Genomic DNA, 19,827 nt, shown 5'->3' on the forward strand with positions numbered 1-19,827 from the left:
AGCTTTGGGGAGGAAACTCCCTCTGTCCATGCAGGGTGCAGTGTTTGCAGGGACCCCCAGGCTCTTCAGCCTCACAGCCAGGAGGCCAGCTTTCTATCCAACAAGCTTGGCTTCCCTTGGATCAGTATCTTAGCAAGCTTTTATCAAGTACCTCCTATTTGTCTGAGACCCAAATACAAAAAATGAGAAAACCCCACTTTCAGGGAACATCAGTGCTATTAGGACAGGCAACATAGACATATAAAAATGTACACAAGATGTAGGAAGGAGAGGTAGGATTTTGCAACATTTTTAATAAAATGAAAAACTGTTGTGGACTCTTGACGTTTAAACTAACATTTGATAACCAAAATCAATATTGTTCTGTGCCCAGAACTCCTAATTATAATTTCAGGTGAGAAAATTCCTATAGTACAGCATATATCTAATCTTAAAAAATTTTTTATTTAATTAATTTAGAATATCTTCCCATGGTTATATGATTCATGTTCTTTCCCTCCCCTCCTCCCTCCCAGAGCCAACAAGCAATTCCACTGGGTTTTACATGTATTTTTGTTCAAAACCTTTTTCCATATTATTACTATTTGTGATAAAGTGATCTGGCATATTTAATCTTAAAGATCCACTCTGATGGTTCATTGTGGCGTGTTTGAGATTCTTGGTTCTTAAAGAACCATGCCTGTAGAATGCAAGGTCAGAGCAGGAGTCCCAAACCAGCATAAGCTGTGCGTTTCCTTCCTGCCTGTCATCCAAAGACCATCCTAACTCAATTCTGAGGAGCCGGTTCAGATACTGGGGGGGATGATTTTTGGCATTACCTTTAAAGAGTTAACATCTGAGTCAGAAAGTTTATGTTCTGTGTCAGTAGAGGACATAGCCATGCCAAAGATATCATAGATTCTTACAGTATTAAAATAGGATGTTGAATATTCTGACATTATAGATGATTTAAAAAACAAAATAATTGGCCTGTTCAATAAAGTCAGCAGATAATTTCTCTTGGCTGTGTTTTGCTCTGGCTGACTCATTGACATTAAGACAAAAAATGTTTCCTTTTCAGTACAGAAAAATCACCACATTATTGTTCTTTTTTCCAAAACATCTATAAAAATTTTCATTCTCCAAAACTTTACATCTATAAACTGGAAGTTAGCAAGTGCATCAACTTTAAAAAAATGTATTTTTTAGCTTTCATGCATGTTTGTATTGAAATCTTGGGCAAAATAAAATGGAGAAATAACTTTCTAAATTATTTTAATTCTTAAAGCTAATGTTCCTGGCATTTTCTATGAGTTGTTAGAACCAGTTTTATGAGTAGATTTTGGAAGAAAATGGGAGTTAGTCTCATCAGCAAGAGCTTTCATTAGGTTTTTGTTGCAGTGAACTTCAATTCAGTGACAAAGTAAATTGATGGCATTGATAGGCCCCCAGTGATGTCATTGTGATGTCAATACTCCTATTTGTCATCCTGTGCATGCTGCTAGCTTGGAACATTTTCTGTTGAACTCTGTTAGAGGAACAAGAAAAATTCTGTAAGCAGAAGCTAGCTGATCATGGCTGTGACTGGAAATGACACAGGTAGGAATTTTACATGGGTGTTTTCAGAGTAAATTCTGCATAGTGAATTTAAGAAAAGATAAACTATTAAGGAATAGTAAGGGTACTATTCAATAATAAGAATTAAAAATTGTAAACAGCAAGTAATCTTGCCCTTTTCTATCTTTTAACCACTATAACATCAAAATGTTATTGTACCGATGTATTCAGCATTTCATTGCTTATTCAGGGCAATCTCTTTTTTCCCTTTTTATGAATATTCAGTTATTTAGATTTCTGTTCAGCAGGAATGAACTATCATGTCACTTTGTTGCAACCTGTTGCGAGTTTAGCTTAACAGTCAGTGAAAAGTGTGCCCAGCTTGGGTGTGAAAATGAGACTTGGTTCTGTTTGTACTAAAGCAAAGGAATAGAACTCAAAACAGAAGAAAAAGCTGCCATTCTTATGTTCTTAATGCTTCTGTATTTCTTTCCTCCTCTGTTTTAAAATGGTTTGTTCCTCAGCTAATTGAGTTCAAAAGGCTGACGTCATTAAATTTCCTGGAATCCTGTTTCAGCAGGGAAGTGGAAAAGTTAAACTCCAAACAAGATGCACATTGACGTCAGCTCCGAGTCATGCTCTGAGTTAGTCAGTTCCTTTCTGCTTTGTCAAATGCTTTGGATAGATTAGAGTGTTAAATTGGCTCCCTTTCTTCATCTGCAAGGCTGCTGTTAACCTGAATAGACAAAAAGGTTTAGTGTTTCTTTTCTGTCAAGGTAAGTACCTGCTTTAAAAGCAGGAATGCCTTCCTGAGCAAGAACGCAGGAGATCTGGAGCAGGCTTATATGGTAAACTTGAGAATCCTTTCAAGAAGAGAGCCCATGCATGTGCTCTATGAGGAGGAGACTATATATAGAATAAGGCTTTCTTCTTTTGAACAGCCATATAAGAACTTACTAATACTGGGGTGCTCTCTAGTGCTCAGTGAGGGAAATACTTTGTTTTGGATTTGGGGTATTTTCCTGTCTTTTAGTATACCACCTGACTTTGAGAAGATAATTAGTTTTTTTAGATTTTTGTTTTAGTTTAAATTTAGTTTTTTAGATAGGTTAATCTTGAAAAATTAACTTCTTTAAACAAAAATTCACTTGGTATTTAATGCTGGCTTTTCTAAAACCTCATAATGTGACTAGAATGAGTTAAGCATGAAGGATGACCTAACACTGATTTAACACCTTAGTTGTTTCAACTCATTCCCTTTCTAGCATGTATTATATTTTATTTTAGGTTCTACACTGTTTTAGGTTAGAAGAAAATAAGTCAACCATCTGATTAGAACTTGAATAAAAATTATTTTTAAAATTTTTGTTCTTTATCAGATTTTTTAAATTCATCCGCTGAAATGTAAAGTTGAAAATCCTGGATTGGCTGTTTTATTTGACTCACAGATTTAAATTAATATTAATTAAATGATTGATTTTTAATTTAATTTAAAAATAATTAAAAATTAATTCAAATTATTTAAATTATTAAATTAATTAAAATAATTAAAATTAAGTTAAAAGAAATTAAACTAATTTAATATAAATTAAACTATTGAATTAAATTTAATTCACAGATTTCAAATGATTATTTGAATAATTAAAATTAAATTAAAAGAAATTAAACTAATTTAATAAATAAATTAAATTATTGAATTAAATTTAATCCACAGATTTCAAATGATTATTTCTCAAGTTAGTAATTAGTATTTCTCTCACTGAGCCCATTTAATTTCTCACGTGGGCATTATATGGGCATGACAAAATTATAAAAACAAGAGAAATAGTGCAAAAATACACTAAGAAGAGCTGATATGTTAGTTTAAAATTGGCTTGAATGTAAATTTGATTAACTTTTATTTTTGCACTGCATAGCAGCTATTTTTTAATTGTTTCATATAATTAAATTGACTAATTAATATACTATTGGTAGCATTTTGTGTTTACCAGGCAATAGTAATATGGTCAGTACTGTTATGTTAAAAGTGTTTTTATTTATTTTATTATGCCACATATAATATATGATTCCCAGTTTTAAAATGTCAAATTGCTGAAAATTGCCAATCATAATTTTGTGTGTGTGAATACATCTATATATCTAGTATTTATGTATATATACATGTTATATACGGCACCAGTTTCATAGCTCTCAGTGATGACCTTTGTCTCTACAAGCACAGATCAAAAATCGTCATCTTCTCTGCAACTTTATTTAGTCTTGGGAAGTTGCCCAGAACACTGAGCCAAGTGAGTGATTTGCCTGGGACTTCCAGGCTCCCAGGCTCCTTAACCACTGTGTGCCTTGCTATTGCTTTACATGAAACATTCATTTTTTCAAAAATGTTGATTTTGTATGAATAAAATCTGCACATTGCACAGAGCATACAAAAGAGGGAATTTTTAATGTTATTCTGTTTTATGTCATAGCTCCCTTTTGCAGTCTGATGCCATTAGCACTTTTCTCAGAATAATGTTTTAAAATTCACAAAATTAATAAGAGTACAAAAGAAATTAATTATATTGAAATAGTTATATATTTTTTAAAAATTAAGGTCATGAATATAGATATTTTCGGTTTACACTTTGGCGTATTTTTTGGAAGACATTACTGAGCTTATAACAGCATGTTAAAATTATTTCTTTGGCATTCTATTTTGATAGCAACACTAGTGCTGGAAATTTTTCATGTTTTATTTCAATGACTGAAACTGCCGACTTTTTAGTTTTATTACTCATTATTTAATAAGTACCTCATGAACTTAAAGCCAAATAGACAAGAAAATCCTTTTTTTTTTTTTTTTTTTTTTTTTTTTTAAATCCTAAACCCTTACCTTCTATCTTAGAATCAATACAGAGTATAGATTTCCAAGGCAGTAGAATGGTAAAGGCTAGACAGTGGAGGTTAAGTGACTTGCCTAGGGTCACACAGCTAGGACCTCCTGTCTCTAGGCCTGGCTCTCAATCCAGTGAACCAACTGGCTGCCCTCAAGAAATTGCCTGTTGACCTTTAAAATGTTTTACAGTATTTACTTGATAAAATGATAAACAATTTAATTGAAATATTTCCAATAATAATTTGGATCAATTAATTAAAACATTGCCACTTTATGATGATTTTGTTCTGTAATCAGGAGTTGTGGGAAACATGGTCAGAGGGGTGATTCTGTAGATGTTTACTGGAGAGTCAGTAAATATATATTTGTAATAATAATAAATTAGCCAGCTTAGAAATTTTGCAGAATATACCTTTTATAACATTTTGTGATTTTCCTCCATTTCCATAGAGCCTGCCTTGTGGATTATTCTGTGTTCTGCTTATTTTACTTACCTTTTGTTCTTTTGTGATTTTTAACTTTATTAGTAATTTTAAAATAACGTTAAACTTTAAAGAAAAAAATGATCCATATCACATTTGTTTATTTTCATTCTTTTTGAGAAATTGGCTTTCATTGTATTATGGATGAAATGCAATAATTTGACAATAATTTCCTTAGATTTTTAAAGGAAAAAATTATTACATTCTGTATATCATAATTTGATATATTTTCTTTTAGAATTCCCCATAAGAAGTATTAGAATAGCTATCCAAGTTAAGAAAGAGTTAAGGAACTTTCATTCCTGTGAAACACTGGAAAACAAAATTTGATTTATATATATATCACATATATATAGAATACATATCTGACTTGCTAAGTAAGACTATGAGAAAAGCATATAAATGTATGCCTTTTATATCAGGAATTGGTTGTTAGCTAACACTTGGCAATGAGATATTCAGATTCCAGAATTCATGTTAGATAATCCATGATCTCAGGGAATGGTTTAAGAAAAGAAAGTTCACAGAAGGCTGGTGGTTTCTGTCAAATATGGACATGTTAGTCACTTATACTTCTCATTGGAGTTCACTGATATATTTTTTTAATTTTTATTTTGAATATTTTCCCATAGTTACGTGTTTCATCTTCTTTCCCTCTCCCCCAAACCTCCCCAACCTCCCTTGGCCGACGCACAATTCTACTGGGTTTTACATGTATCATTGATTAAGACCTAATTCCATATTTTTGATAGTTGGACTAGAGTTGTCATTTATTGATATTTTTAAGAAAGTTTTTATTATGTTTTCTCAAAGATTCTTTTAAAAATTACGTTATAAAATAGTAGTGAGCAGAAGTCAGAAATTCAGAATTCACTAGATATTTGCCAATATCATTTCTTTGGTTAGTTTTTTTACTCCTTGGAAATCAAATGTTATAGAATATATTTTTTTGTATATATGATAAAAACACATTTTTTTTTCTTCTTATAGATGCGCAATCACATCACAACAAAAATCTCTTACAAAAACATTTTCAAGCCTCAACTGATTGGGTTTGGGGACCATTTTTATTCTAGACTTTGATTTCATTGGTGTATGGAACTTTTGGGAGTCCATGAGTGGAAATAGGCAAGTTATCTAATTTATAGTTTCAAAGAATTATTCAGGGTTCTAAGAAATAAAGTGACTTGCCCTTGATTACAAAACTCTGATATCAGAAGTAGAACTTTAGGTCTGCTTGATTCCAGTTTTTACCCTCTATTCATGATATTATGCCCCTCTCCAACTGAGCCTAAGTTTATATGATGATCTGTTTATTTTACAAAATATTTATGCAGTGGAATTTTACCATAATAAAATAACTTGAGTTCCTTTTAATAGTTGAATATGACAGATGTTGATCTTGTAAAGGCATGGAATACTTTCTAAACATCTTTTCAGTGGGTAGTAGTTAAGGAGTATGAATGCTTTCAGTAAAGACAACAGAATTGTGGTCTGTAATACAAAGAGAATATTTCCAAATATTGTAAAGTGAAGATGACTAATGAAACTTTAGCTGTCCACTTGCATAATGTTGTGGAACAGGCACTACATTTGGAGTCGTCAGGCTCCAGTTTGAATTCCACTAACATGATGGGACACTGGGCAAATCATTCCACCTTTCTGGTCCCGAGTTCCTTTGTCCATAAAATGAGAGAATATGAATTGATGATCATTTTTTTCAGCTGTGATGTTCTGATTCTTTGATTTACTTAAAGAATTCATTTTCTGGACTTCTTAAAATAAAGATTTTCTTTTAGAATGTAAGCCCTATGAGAGTAAGGAGTGTTTTACTGTTCATATTCTTAGCATCTAACACAGTGCCCTGGAACATAGTAGATACTTTAATAAATGTGTGTTGCCTGATTTTCTGCCCTTATTTCTTTCTTACATAATTTTCTACTGTGACTATAACTTCCTCATGATGGGAGCCATCAATTAGCCTTTTTTGATGGGCAATTTTATTTGAAACAATGTGTTAGATTCTTTGGGGAGTCATGCTTATAAAGAAGATAATCAGTGGCACTGTGGAATTTATTATCCAAATGAGAAGGCTATTACCTGGACTAGGATCTGACAGCATTGGCAAAGAGACTGAATGGTTCTGTGATAATGGTACATTAATAAAGCCTTACAAAAAGTTCTTAATGTGGCAGCTGTCAGTATAAACAGCTTACAGTAGTCTAGAACCTTTTGTTGATTAGAGAGAACAATGCATATTGTAGCATAGACCATTTAACCTCTTAAATAAGAATCCATTCTAAGCTTCATCTATGTCATAACATGAAAACTTTTAAGGATAAGGCTTATTTGAAATAAGTACTTTAAAGTTTGACTAATGCATCTTAGGAATTATGTGAAGTATCCAAGAAAGAAACAAACCCATACAAGTATATTAAAAAACCAGGTGTATATGAGAAGTTCTTTTTATATTTAAACTATGTGAACTAAATTTCTACAGTACCTCACTCATTTCCTCATTACATGTCTGACTCTGAGGGAGGCACGTTAACTCTCAGTGTTCTCTTTAGGATATGGTTCAACCTAGTTAACTGCAGTGCTGATGGCATGTAGGTGTTCTACATTGGTCTATTGGAAGGTTAACTGAAAATTAAGCAGAAAACTATTTTAACCTGTTTTGAGATGGTATCTAAAATGTATTAGCATGCTTTTTTTATCTTAATAAGTAGAACAGAATGAATACATATCTTTGATGATGTTAGATTTTTTTCCCCCAGGGTAGTGGTCCCTATGAAGTTTCATTATACGATACTTTTCCCCCAAAGTTATCATTTATTTCATTTAATTCATTCACTCATTAAATATTTTGTTGGAGTGCATGCTTTTAGATATAGCTAATGAAATTATTGGAAACTGAGTTGGATCCATAGAATTTGGGGCTGTAAGAAATCTTAAAGATCCAGTAGCCTAGTAGCATTTTTCATATGAACAAATGAGGCCCAGAAAACCTATGGGGTGTTATTATATTTACACATACACGATACATCTCTGCTATGAGCTACTTGTCCCTTTCCTAAAAGGAAAGCACAAGGTTCTTGTTTATTAATCTAGCTTTCTAGTTAATTGGTTTTTTTCAGTACTAAAATAGAAATGCACTTTTTAAAGCCTTGAACTCCAGAGAATAGTTAAAGAATTATGGAGATTAGAGAAGGCACTATATCATACCACTGTTGCATGGCACATGTAACCTGTCTTAATTTTCATTTGAAAAAGCATGCCTCTGTTACGTAATTTGTAGCAAAGCTATCCTTGATCTCATAAAGTCCCTTACAGTTTATAAAAAAAGGTCTGATGTTTCCACCCATTTCATTAAGGTCAATTTTATATGAAGTTGAAAATGGTGAGTTTATATAAAATTTATAATGTTCTGTTTTATTGCAGCAGCCACTGGTGACATGCCAACTTACCAGATCCGAACTCCTACTACTGCTTTGCCACAGGGAGTCGTAATGGCAGCCTCTCCAGGAAGTTTGCATAGTCCACAGCAACTAGCAGAAGAGGCAACCCGCAAACGAGAATTAAGACTTATGAAAAATAGGTAAGATGTTTCTCTGAAAATTTGAACTACTGCAAAAAAGTTTCTCTGCTAGAAACTTTTCTAAAACTTCTCTGGCAGAAGTTTTCTTCTTTTTTGAAACTATTTAAGTTGGCTTTATTTATTTATTTTGAAATACAGCTCAGCAAGTGTTCTGTGACATTTGCATGAGTCTTTGTTCCACAATTCAGTCAAATCAGATTGGCCTATATTCAGAGTTCTCAGCTATTAAACTACTTCATCAGCAGGAGGTACATTCCTGCTTGTTGCTAATCAAGATTGCTTTCACAATCACTTTTATTTTCCTCATAGGAACTGATGAGAAACTTTATTAAAAAAAAGTTCATTTTAAAGATTTTATTGATATATTTTATTTTTACATGACCTTAATTTCTAAGTATGTATCTCCATTTCCAGAGAGTCAACCACTGGAAAATAAGGGGGAAAATATTGTAGCTAGGCAGAAAGTGACAAATGTATCAAATCAGTCAGTCTATATATGTTTCACACTAATCTCCCTTTTCTGTAGAGAATGGTGGGAGATGATCAAATGAGTAAATATATAAACCTTAAAGTGCTATATTATTGTTAACTGTTATTATTTTCACATCTTTTAAAGGAACTTTTTAGTGTGCTCATTTTCTAAAGAATATAAACATTTAATATTTTATATTGATATATCAGTATAATATAATATATCTCTAATTAGCATCAATGCATTTAAGTGAGCAAGGGTTTTTTCAGTGAAACATTTGAAAAGCTTTTTTTATTTGTTATATATTGGTTTGTTTTTTTCAACTGTAAACATTTTTATGAGGGGCAGCAAGGTGGCTCAGGGAATTGAGAGCCAGCCCTACAGATAGGAGGTCCTAGATTCAGATCTAGCCTCAGATACTTCCTAGCTCTGTGACCCTAGGACAGTTAATTGCCTAGTCCTTACCACTCTTCTGCCTTGGAACTGGTACTCATATTGATTCTAAGACAGAAGGTAAGGGTTTAAAATTTTTTTTAATTAGTTAATTTTTTTAACTTTGTGGTAAGGTGGGAAGCAGACTCTTGTAGAATAAAAATGTCAGCTCAGGAGCCTTTTGCACAGCTTTGCCATATTATGGTGCTCCTCAGAGCATGCCCAGACCATTTTAAATACAGACATTGGCTTGTTGACAACGAGCACCTGCAGACTAAATGGCTCATGGCTTTGGTTATTCTAATGAACACCTTAGCTGTCATGGTCAGCGGCTGTAGAGAATTGTACTTGAGGCTCAGATTAGAAGATTCCCCACATGTTTATGCTCTAGAGGATTTGCCTTAGTTTAGAAATTATACCCTCCATCTGATGCTCAGAGACATAAACATTGGAAACTGTAATGGCAGAGCTTGCATGTTTCTTCATACTCCTTTTGGATTCGGAGTAATAACAGCCATAAAAACATGAGATAGAATTTTTACCTAAATTTTGTTGGCATCAGTTATTATGTAACAAAAGTAGCCCTCTTTAACATATTGAGGTCAAAATAATTATGAGAAATTGTCATAATGACCGGAAACACCACTAGAAAGAACAGTTGATTGACTCCATTCAAATATTGCCACATTGAGAAACTCAGACTTACTCCAGGAAATGAGACTTGCCCACTAGGGCAAGTCTTAATAGCTTTCACGTTCCCTGGGATTCAGGATTTCAGCATTTAAAAAAGCCTAAAGATTTGAATAGACCTCATTCAAGAGTCAGGAAAAGACTCAATTTTAAAATGTGTTTACTTTCTTCCTCTAGATTTTCCCTATGAAAAAATGCTGCTGTCCTTGTTAGCTGTCATCCTAGCACTACTTTTCCTTTCCCAGCCAGACTCTCAGAAGAAAAGGCTGTCTCACCTTGTGGCATCCTCCTCCTCTCCTTTCACCTCCTTTGTAACTGCTTGTCATTTGGCTTCTGACCTCATCATTCAACTGCAGCTACTTTCTCCAAGTCACAGCTAATCTCTTAATTGCCAACACTGATAGCCTTTTCTTGCTTGACATTTGAAGAATTTAACACTGTTGGTCACCTTCTCACACACACTCCTCAGTGTCCTTTTCCTGGTTTGTCATCCATGTCACACCCCACTTTCTTTAGGGGAAAACCCAAAGCTCTATCCGCATTCTCCTCTCTTTTTTCCTTATTTAATTTTTCTTGGTGACTTCATCAGGTCCTCTGAGTTTAATGCTGAAATCCACTCATCTGTGTCTAGCCCTAGTCTTGCCTCCTGAGCCATTGTCTCATCACCAGCTGACAACTGGCCTTGTCTAACTGGGTGCCCCATAAACATTTCAACCTGAACCTGGCCCAGCTACTCTGTTTTTCGCTTCCCAACCTCCTATCTTACTGTCCCTGACACATCTCTCGGGCCTGGATTGTATTCCCCAGGATCTTGTTTCCTCCAACATGCAGTTCAAGAACCACCTTCTCCCATGAAATTTTTACTGATTTCCCTCACAAAATTGCTTCGTATTATTCTGTATATATTCGGTATATACTTATTTATGTAGATATTTTCTTTTCTGATTTTTTTTCCCCTTAGCATATCCCCAGGATCTAGCACATCGTAAATGCATTTAATGAATGCTTATTGGTTGATTGATTTTAAATTGCTTTGTCAGAATCATGAAAGATATGAATAATATAGTTTCGTGACTATTTGAGGCACATATTGGAAAGTATTATAACTATTAGGCCATTTTGTAAACATAAAAATTCAGTTCAACAAGAATATTAGGAACCAATATATTCACAGCCCTTAGTCTAGATGCTAATAATTAAAAACAAAAACATAATCCCTTACTCTGTGTTTATAAAAATATGAGATATCACAGTACTATATTATCCAAATATAATTAGACAAATTAATTACTTATGTATAAATGAACTTATTTATGTATTTAATTTATATATCATCTATATTATTTATACATTATTTTATATTTATATGTAATATAATATACATTATGTTATCTATATGATATGTATAATGTATAACAAATATTTAATACATTTTTATTTGCATTATTTATATATTTTTAGTATTTTTTGGTTATATAAATGAACTCCATTCTATTTCCATTTTTAAAAGTTTTAATAATTAGGACTTATTATCTAAAGCCTAAATTTTTGTCTCTGTAGCTTATACCCATTGTTCCCATTTCTGCTCCCCAGGGCCACACAGAGGAAATCTAATCCTTCTTCCATGTGACAGCACATAAAATACTTGAGAATAGCCACAATGTGCTCCCCTCCCACTCTTACCCTACTGTTCTGTTCTGTTTAGGCTAACTATATTCCAAGTTCCTTCAGTCAATTCTCAAGTGGCATGAAATCATTCTTTAAGATCTTGGTTCCTCTTCTAAACACTCTTGAGCAAAGTAATTTCCATCATTAAATATGGTACCCCAAATGAGGTTCTGGCAATGACTGTATATTGCTTGTATACCACTAAAATTTCTTGTTTTTTTTTTTGTTGTTGGCTTTTTTTTCTTCAGATGAATTAGTTGTGTATTCTTTCATCCAAGTATAAGACCTTATACTTCTATTAAATTAAATTTCTTTATAATCTTTTCAGGCCATTGTTCTAATATTTTGTTACCTTTTTGAAACTTGACTGCCCTCCTAGGCTTTTGTTATCTGCAAATTTGATTAGAAGGCCATCTCTTCCTTTATCCAAACTTTTGAATAAAATATTTTAACATATATTTAATATATAATATAAAATAATAGGGTCAAAATCACAGCTCCCTGGGGCACTCTGTAGGAAACCTCCCTCAAAATGAGATTGAGCTATTGATGGACTTAACTGCTTTTTTGGTTTTGCCATTCAGCTTGTTCTGAATGTATTATTGTCAGGCATGCTTCTCTCTCTTTCCCAAAGCATCCACGTGGGAGACTTTGCCAAATTCTCTTTTATATTCTCAGCAAGCTATATTAGCAAATTCCCCTGATCTGCCAGGCTGGTAACCCTGTCAACAAAGGCAAGAGGGTTGGTGTGGCATGGCCCCTGCCACATACCTGTGCTGACTTTCTGTGCCTACCACTCCTTTTTTTCTGTCATCTTCATTCACTTTTCCTATGCGGATTTTTCTAGAATTTTGCCAGAAATGGAAATCAAACTCAGTGCCTTCTAACCTTCAGATGCCATTCTGTTCCTTTTTTTAAAGTGTGGGATATTTGCAGCCAAAAATTTAATGCTGCTCTGCTTTTGGCAGAGGAGTGGTAGGAGGGGGAGAAAACATGAGTGTAAGTGAGGGAGCTCCAATGGATGGCCAGAAACATTTCTTTTCCTGTTTACTATGCTGGGCTTTGGATCTGTTTGCTGAAGCTCCTCATCTCTGGCCTTCCTGACTAGGTGGCCTGAAGTAAATGTTTGGGATGGGGGTGGTGGAGATGACTAGGATTTCCATTCCTTGTGTGGCTCAGCACATTCTTTCTTTGTTTTCAGCATCCTGAAACCTTAGCAGAGAAAGTAAAGAGCTTTAGGCAGCAGCCTATAGCACTGACTACACCAATTGAAGAAGAGATCATTGGTGTATATTTGCCATGGAAGCTTGGCCACTTGAGAAAGATGGCGGGGGCGGGGGGAGGAGGGAATCTACTTTTTTTCGGTTACCTTAAAGCTCAGTCCCTTCAAAATTTTCATTAATTCTTGAGGTTTTCTTGATGCATCAGATAAATTAGTCAGCCAGCAAGCATTAATATAAGCACATTATGTGTGCCAGGCCCTGTATCACATTCTGGGGAGGCAAGAAAAAACTCATTCACACTGAAGAGCAAATGATGGGTAAGGTTTAATATCGAAATACAGTTTGGTAGGAACGGATTTCCTCATGAAGTTGGAGATATCAGTGAGGCCAGAGAGGGAGGGATTTTTTACAGGAGGGCCTCTCCGGTCAGTACTTGTGAAATGATGCCCCCGAAGCAGCCTCTCCCCGTATCGTGCTTCAGGCAGCACGGCGCAATGGAAAGGTTCTGCTGTGTCCTCTTTGCTGTATGGCCTACCTCTCTAGACCTCAGTTTGTTCATCTATAAAATGAAAGGACAAGATTAAAGGTTCTCTGAGGAGCCTTTTAATTTACCTCTGTAGTTTGTGGAAGATTGGCTTGCCAGTCACTCTCTTAAGGAGATCTGCCTAAAGAGAAGGAGAGAAATCTCTATATAAGATATGTGTGTGTGTGTGTATGTATGTATGTGTGTATGTGTGTGTGTATAGGCCATATCTCTGTGTATACATATGTGTATATCTCATACATACACCTTTTCAGATAATAGACTTGCACTTCATGATCCAAATCTAAGAACTCTTGAGATCCTTTTTCCCTGTTTTTTTCCCCTTCTTCCCCTCCCCCCAAACTCCTGTGATTTTCCCGCCAACAATTTATTCAAGCATCTTCTTTTCTACGAAACTAAGGGCAGTTTTTCATTTCCTTCAGTATTCTCATCCTTGCTTGCTTGCTTACCATGTATTTCTCTCACATAAGGCAAAGGTTCAGAGGAGATATGCAGACAATACAGTGTGTGAAAGTTGAGCCAACTATAAATAGGCGTAGCAGGTGTTTTCCCTATCTAAGCATTGTTTAGATATGTATTATCTTTTGGAGAGATAATTTTAAAATTTTGTGCTTGAAAATTCTACATAGGAGAATTATGAGAGTATTAATAAGAAAAAAAAGAAATATAATTGTTTTTGAAATCTAACTAACTATATGTTAAAAGCTTTAAAATTTAAATTTAAATCTTGTTAATTTACAACATTAAATTAACTTTCTTTCAGATCTTTATTTGTTAAAATAATTATACGATGAGAACTTTGACTTTCCTGAGGCAATTCAGTCCCAGTGGAAATGATAGTTGGAAAATCTTTTAAAACTGGCAAATTTGTGAATATGCTTGATTTTCTTTTAAAATTTGTATTGTATGTCACTTATATTAGTTATCTTTTATTAGATTAAAGCCAGTTTTCTATTAGAACCTGAAAACTTTTGACATAGTTCTTTTATTGTTTTTTAGCTAGAAAATAAGCACTGTTCTTTTTGGTATATCTCATTGAGAGTACTAACTGCCGATTCCTGTGAGGAAACTACCTACTGCCTGAAACAGAAATATTCACAAATTAGTGAAAATCAGTTTTAAAATTAAATCCTTAAAGGATTATTCTTTGGGATACATTTACACTAAGTTCAAGTTTGTAAGTAATTAAAATGATTGTTAGTTTTCATTTTATATATTTAGCTCAACTGTTGAGAGATTTGTTTCTTATATAAAAATAGCTCCAAAGTTGTTTTATTAAGATGGATGGAATTAGCAGTGTAACAGCTATGCCACAAAGCAAGGTTATTCTAAGATGTTACACTTTTGTTACATGTCAGAGTTGCAGAGGAAGAAGAGTTATATTGTCAGAAAAATTGGCTATCATAGTGTTTATATGGCAGGGAGTTAAGTGAATATTTACTTCCCCCACCCAACCCCAAAAAGGAAATTTTGGCTGAAATGTTTACTTCTTGGTGACCATTGTGTGTGAAAATAACCAATTTAATCTCACTTAATCCTTTTTATTTGTTTTGTTGCTTTGGCTGCTTTTCTTCATGGATGCTTTTGGTGCTTTTTAAATATGGAGTGTAATGGGTGTCGAATGCATGTCATCATAGAAAAAAGTTTTGACCTTCCCTTGTGAGTTATTTTGGCAGCTTTCCTTTCATATTTCCATGTTGTTTTGTTCTTCTGCCTGTCCCATGTTTAAATTGATTAGAGTGATGATAAGCCCTGTGTTTCATCCAGGGCACTCCTCATTTCTCCTATTTTTAGTAGTAGTACCCTTTCATTTGGGCCTGAAGTGAAAAAAAAATGTACTCTTGTGACTTGTTTTATACATGTTGTCTTTTGCAGCTGACAAACTGTTTATCTCTTGATAAAGGCAGTTGAACCTGTCTGTTTTGCCTAGATTTTAGTTTGAAGACAAAACCTCTTAACAATGGTGCTTATTAAGGTTTTCTGAAGATGAATTCCACTAAGCATTTTCGATCAAGTAAAATTCAGCTCAGGATAATAGAATTATGAGGTTCCTGGTAGATAATCATCATCAGGAGAATTGAAAGGAAATATAAATGTCATGTATGGAAATGCAGTTGGCAATGTGGTCATATTTGTTTTGTGTGATGGAAAAGCAATTCATTGAATGATCTGATCACTGTGATGATGGATCATATGCCCTATGAAAACCCAGTTTTGACACAGATGCTGGGCAAATTGAACGTAGTTGTTTGTTGCATTACAGTCCTTTATAAAAGGCCCATGCTTGGTTGTAATTGTTGTACAGTTTTGTACGAATCAGCACCAGGTTTGAGTGGCTGTTGAATCTGGGGGGCAGAAGAACAGTTCATTGAGCCATTCTTTGTTGTGCTGGGGGTTGTTCCTGTAGTCATTTGCCTTGTGTTGGTTCCAGGGAAGCTGCTCGGGAGTGTCGCAGGAAGAAGAAGGAGTATGTCAAATGTCTTGAAAATCGTGTGGCTGTTCTTGAAAACCAAAACAAGACTCTCATTGAGGAACTCAAGGCCCTCAAAGATCTTTATTGCCATAAAGCAGAGTAACTGTCTTTGACTTGGACCTTGTTTACTGTGAACTCTAATCAAGGCATGAGATGCAGCAATTCTACAAATTGCCAGGTGGACTTGTGGAAGGGACACTTGTGACCCTTGGGAATCCAGTTTGGCTTAGTATTTGAAACTGAATTGGGAGTGTTGTTCCAAAATTTGGAATGCAACCATGATCACACAGTTATACCAAGCTTTCTTCAATCTGTTTGCCAATAGCATGCAAATGGTTTTTTGTTTGCCCTTTTTGCTTCTGCTTTTTGCAGGGAAGCTGCTAAAGAATGTCGACGTCGAAAGAAAGAATATGTAAAATGTCTGGAGAGTCGTGTTGCAGTGCTGGAAGTTCAGAACAAGAAGCTTATAGAGGAACTTGAAACCTTGAAAGACATTTGCTCTCCCAAAACAGATTAGTAGAAATATTTACGCTATGAACTGATTACAACATGTACAGTTGCTTTTGAAGGCAATACAATATATAGCCGGCAAGAATTATGGCTTTTTTCCTTTGTATCATTCATCTTATACTATAATTTCTAACATTCCTGAAATGCTTCACTGTACTTTGTTGACTCTTAGCTGTAACTTCAGTTTTTTAAAGGAGACAAACTGTAAAAAATGTATGTAACAAATTCTTAAAATGCAATATTTGTAAGACTTGTTCCATTGCCACATATTTGCAGTTTCCACTCTTTTGTGTCACTAATAGTGTCCTACGCAATAAAATATTTTGCAGGTCTTTTAAAAATCATTTTAGGAAAGGATGATCAGAGATAATGCATCCAACAGTACAATAAAATCAAACCACCAAAAATACCTCAGGAAGTAGTTGATAGAAAGTATGTTCTGATTACATACCTATATGAGAATAGTAGCTCATAAATGAATTTATGGCATTTTTCAGATTTTTATATTAGTTGCTTTGTGAAGAAAATATTGTATTGCTGTCCTTGAATGCCATGGTTGAAGATAGTTTTTAATAGAACCATGTTGGTTACACTTTGTAGTGTTTGGTGCTCATTTAAATATCTGAAACACGTATTGCAGTTTTTAATCTACAGTGTAATATAAAAGATCTTGCAGAAGCTCTTAGTGTCAGTTTTATGTTACATAATCTGCAGTTATCTTACAACACATTTTCAACTTCTGGAACGAGTTAAGGGCTTCTGCACCTCAAAGCATATTGACCTATTTCTACATGTGCCATGATCTTCGCCCTGGGGCTGTTTGAGCTGTCTCATCTGATCCAGGCCTGTGGAGCTCTACACACAGAGAAGAAGATCTGTGGTGAAGAATTTGTGTGTGTGTGTGTGTGTGTGTGTGTGTGTGTGTGTGTGTGCACATCTGTGTGTGTATGTGTGTTATGTAAGTATGTATATGGGCTGTAGAATAGGCCTTTCCCTGGGAAGGGTAAAAAAAAAAAGGTTTGGACTTTACCTGAATATTTGCTCTCAGTAGAGGTAGCCCTCAAGAAGCAATTTTCTTTGTTATTCTAAAGCAATATGAAGTCCAGCAAACATTTATATTTCAATGCATTCAGGTCAGACAGCAAGATTTGTAGATTCACTTTATCAAGACTTTGCTTGTATTAACAGGTTGTATGTATATTTTACCTGCTACCCAATTCATTTATTAAAATGATTGTTTTTCGTAAATAGCCACTTCAAATTATAGAACTAAAACCCTGCCTGTCACTATATATCATGTCCTCAAGTGAAAAAGTAAAGTTTTCCCAGGATAAAGAATCTTTTTTATAAATGGCCTATTTTGTTTGCTTTTGTATCTTAAATCAGAATGACTGTGGCAGCTTTCCCTGGGTTAGACATCATCCCATTTTAGTGAATAGAAGTGATTAAAACATACCTAGAAAGAGAGAAAGAAGAGTACCTTTCTTTGCTTATCACTACTCTCCTACTCTTTTCAAACATTTCCCCCACCCCCATTTTATGTAAACTCAGCTTCCAAGAAGTAAGGGGATTAAACCTGTTATTCATGTATTCTCTAGAAAGACTTGTTCTTTCCCCTTTAGTCTTCTCTTCCCCTCCTTCTCCGTCTCATATTATCAAATTTTTTTGTCTCTTCTCCTGCAGAAAAATAAGGAAAGAAGACAAGCAGAAGAAAGAGGAAATAAAGGAAAACCGAAAGTTTCAGGTGAAGAAAAGGAGAGTATTTTGCATTAATTCATTAACTGAACATTATTTATTAAGTGTCTACTATATGCCCATAATTGGGGTAGGCACTCTTAGGAATTCAAAAAATGCAGAAGACTCTTTGATAGACTTAAAGTTGAGCTGGAAAGGGATGATAGAACAGGAAGAAAACAAATTCTCTGCAATTGAGTTTGGGATCATTTAAGTTGGCATTAGTCTAAGAAAAACATTTAATTTTTTAAAGGGAAGGGCCTGTAGGATTTAATTTTAATTAAGAGAGAGGAGAAAGGAACATTTCAGAGAAAAGATTGTGCATGAGTAAATCCATAGATTCAAAGGGTCAGATTGGAATAGTGGGTCCATGTTGAGAAACATTCACCTTTTCATTTAAAGTCTAGAATTTCATGCTAATGAATTAAAATTTGTTTAATAAACAGTAGCAAAGAAGTCTATAAACAAGGATAGTGATGAGGTAATGTTTTAGGTCAATTTGGCAGCAGTGTGGAATTTAAGGAGATAAATCAGGATATTTAAGTCATTTATTTATGAAGTGATTAGGGGCCTGAGCTGTGATTATTGCAGAGGATAGCCACATAATGGAGAAAAGGGAATACATTTGAACAATGTTTCTGAAGAATGTATTGATAATTGACAAGGAGGATGAAATATGGGAAAAAGTTAATGATTATTTGAAGATTTAAGGAACTGTGTTGGAGTGAGGGGAAGAATGAAATGGTACAGACAGAAATAGTGAAAAGAACCCAAATTAGAAATGAGAAGAGTGCTTGGGTTTTAAATATATTTAGTTTGAGGACATGGCAAGATAGGTATACCATGGGGGAATTTAGAAATATAGACTTGAAATTAAAATGTCATGGAAAGATGTAGAATTGGCATTCTGTACCACATAGGTGATGTCGAGGCTCTGAAAGTGAATGAGTTCTCTTAAGTTCAGAATAGAGGGAGAAAGCAGAATACAAAGAATCTAGTCGAGGGTGGTGTCCACACTTAAAGGTCAGTGGCAGGAAAATGACTCAGTGAAGCCATCAGTGCAAGAGCAGACCTGAATTTCACAATCTTCCTCTTTTTATAATGCATCCTCTTTTTTTTTCTCTTTTTATTAAAAAGAACAATCATTTGGAAGATTTAAGTATCTACTGTGTATCCCATTATTCTACTAGATGCTGAGAGGATTACAAAAATTAGAGTTCCATGCCTTTGAGAGGAGTATAATCTAGCTGTATAAACTAGAATAACTTAAACCCAGTATAAGAAAATAAGACTGTAGCTAGCAAATTATGTGTTATATGAGTTATTATAAGAGTGGGAAATGAGTGAGGACCTGAATAATCAGAGAAGCTTTCACAAAGGAGGAGTTAATAGGTAAGCTGAACCTTAAAGAATAGGTAGAGTTTTATTTGAGAAAAGAACATTCCAGGGAGTTTATGAACAATAAATTATCTTACCAGTCATACCAGCTTTTACAAAGACCTAAATCTGTCTAACTTTGCTCACACAAGAGAATTTCACCCATGCTTTATGCTTACCTCATTTGCAACATTGTTGTTTTTATATTGCATT

At 34.3% G+C, this 19,827-nt stretch overlaps 1 protein-coding gene across 8 annotated transcripts in view; it reads left to right on the forward strand.

Moving 5' to 3' along the window:
* CREM (cAMP responsive element modulator) overlaps positions 1–16,768 on the forward strand; it is an 83,029-nt gene extending 66,261 nt beyond the window's left edge. For 3 of the 8 annotated variants that reach the window (XM_044679420.1, XM_044679421.1, XM_044679426.1), the window contains 2 exons: positions 8,335–8,491; positions 15,952–16,453. In XM_044679420.1, coding sequence (XP_044535355.1) covers positions 8,335–8,491; positions 15,952–16,096 — 302 coding nt within the window. In that variant the 3' untranslated portion in view covers positions 16,097–16,453. Of the gene's footprint in view, positions 1–1,553; positions 1,579–2,256; positions 2,313–8,334; positions 8,492–15,951 lie in introns of those variants that run through there. The other 5 variants (XM_044679422.1, XM_044679423.1, XM_044679427.1 and 2 more) reach the window with 4 other exon arrangements.
* The last annotated feature ends 3,059 nt before the right edge of the window (positions 16,769–19,827 follow it).

This window comes from Gracilinanus agilis, chromosome 5 (genome assembly GCF_016433145.1).
Source record: "Gracilinanus agilis isolate LMUSP501 chromosome 5, AgileGrace, whole genome shotgun sequence".
Lineage (NCBI taxonomy): Eukaryota > Metazoa > Chordata > Mammalia > Didelphimorphia > Didelphidae > Gracilinanus > Gracilinanus agilis.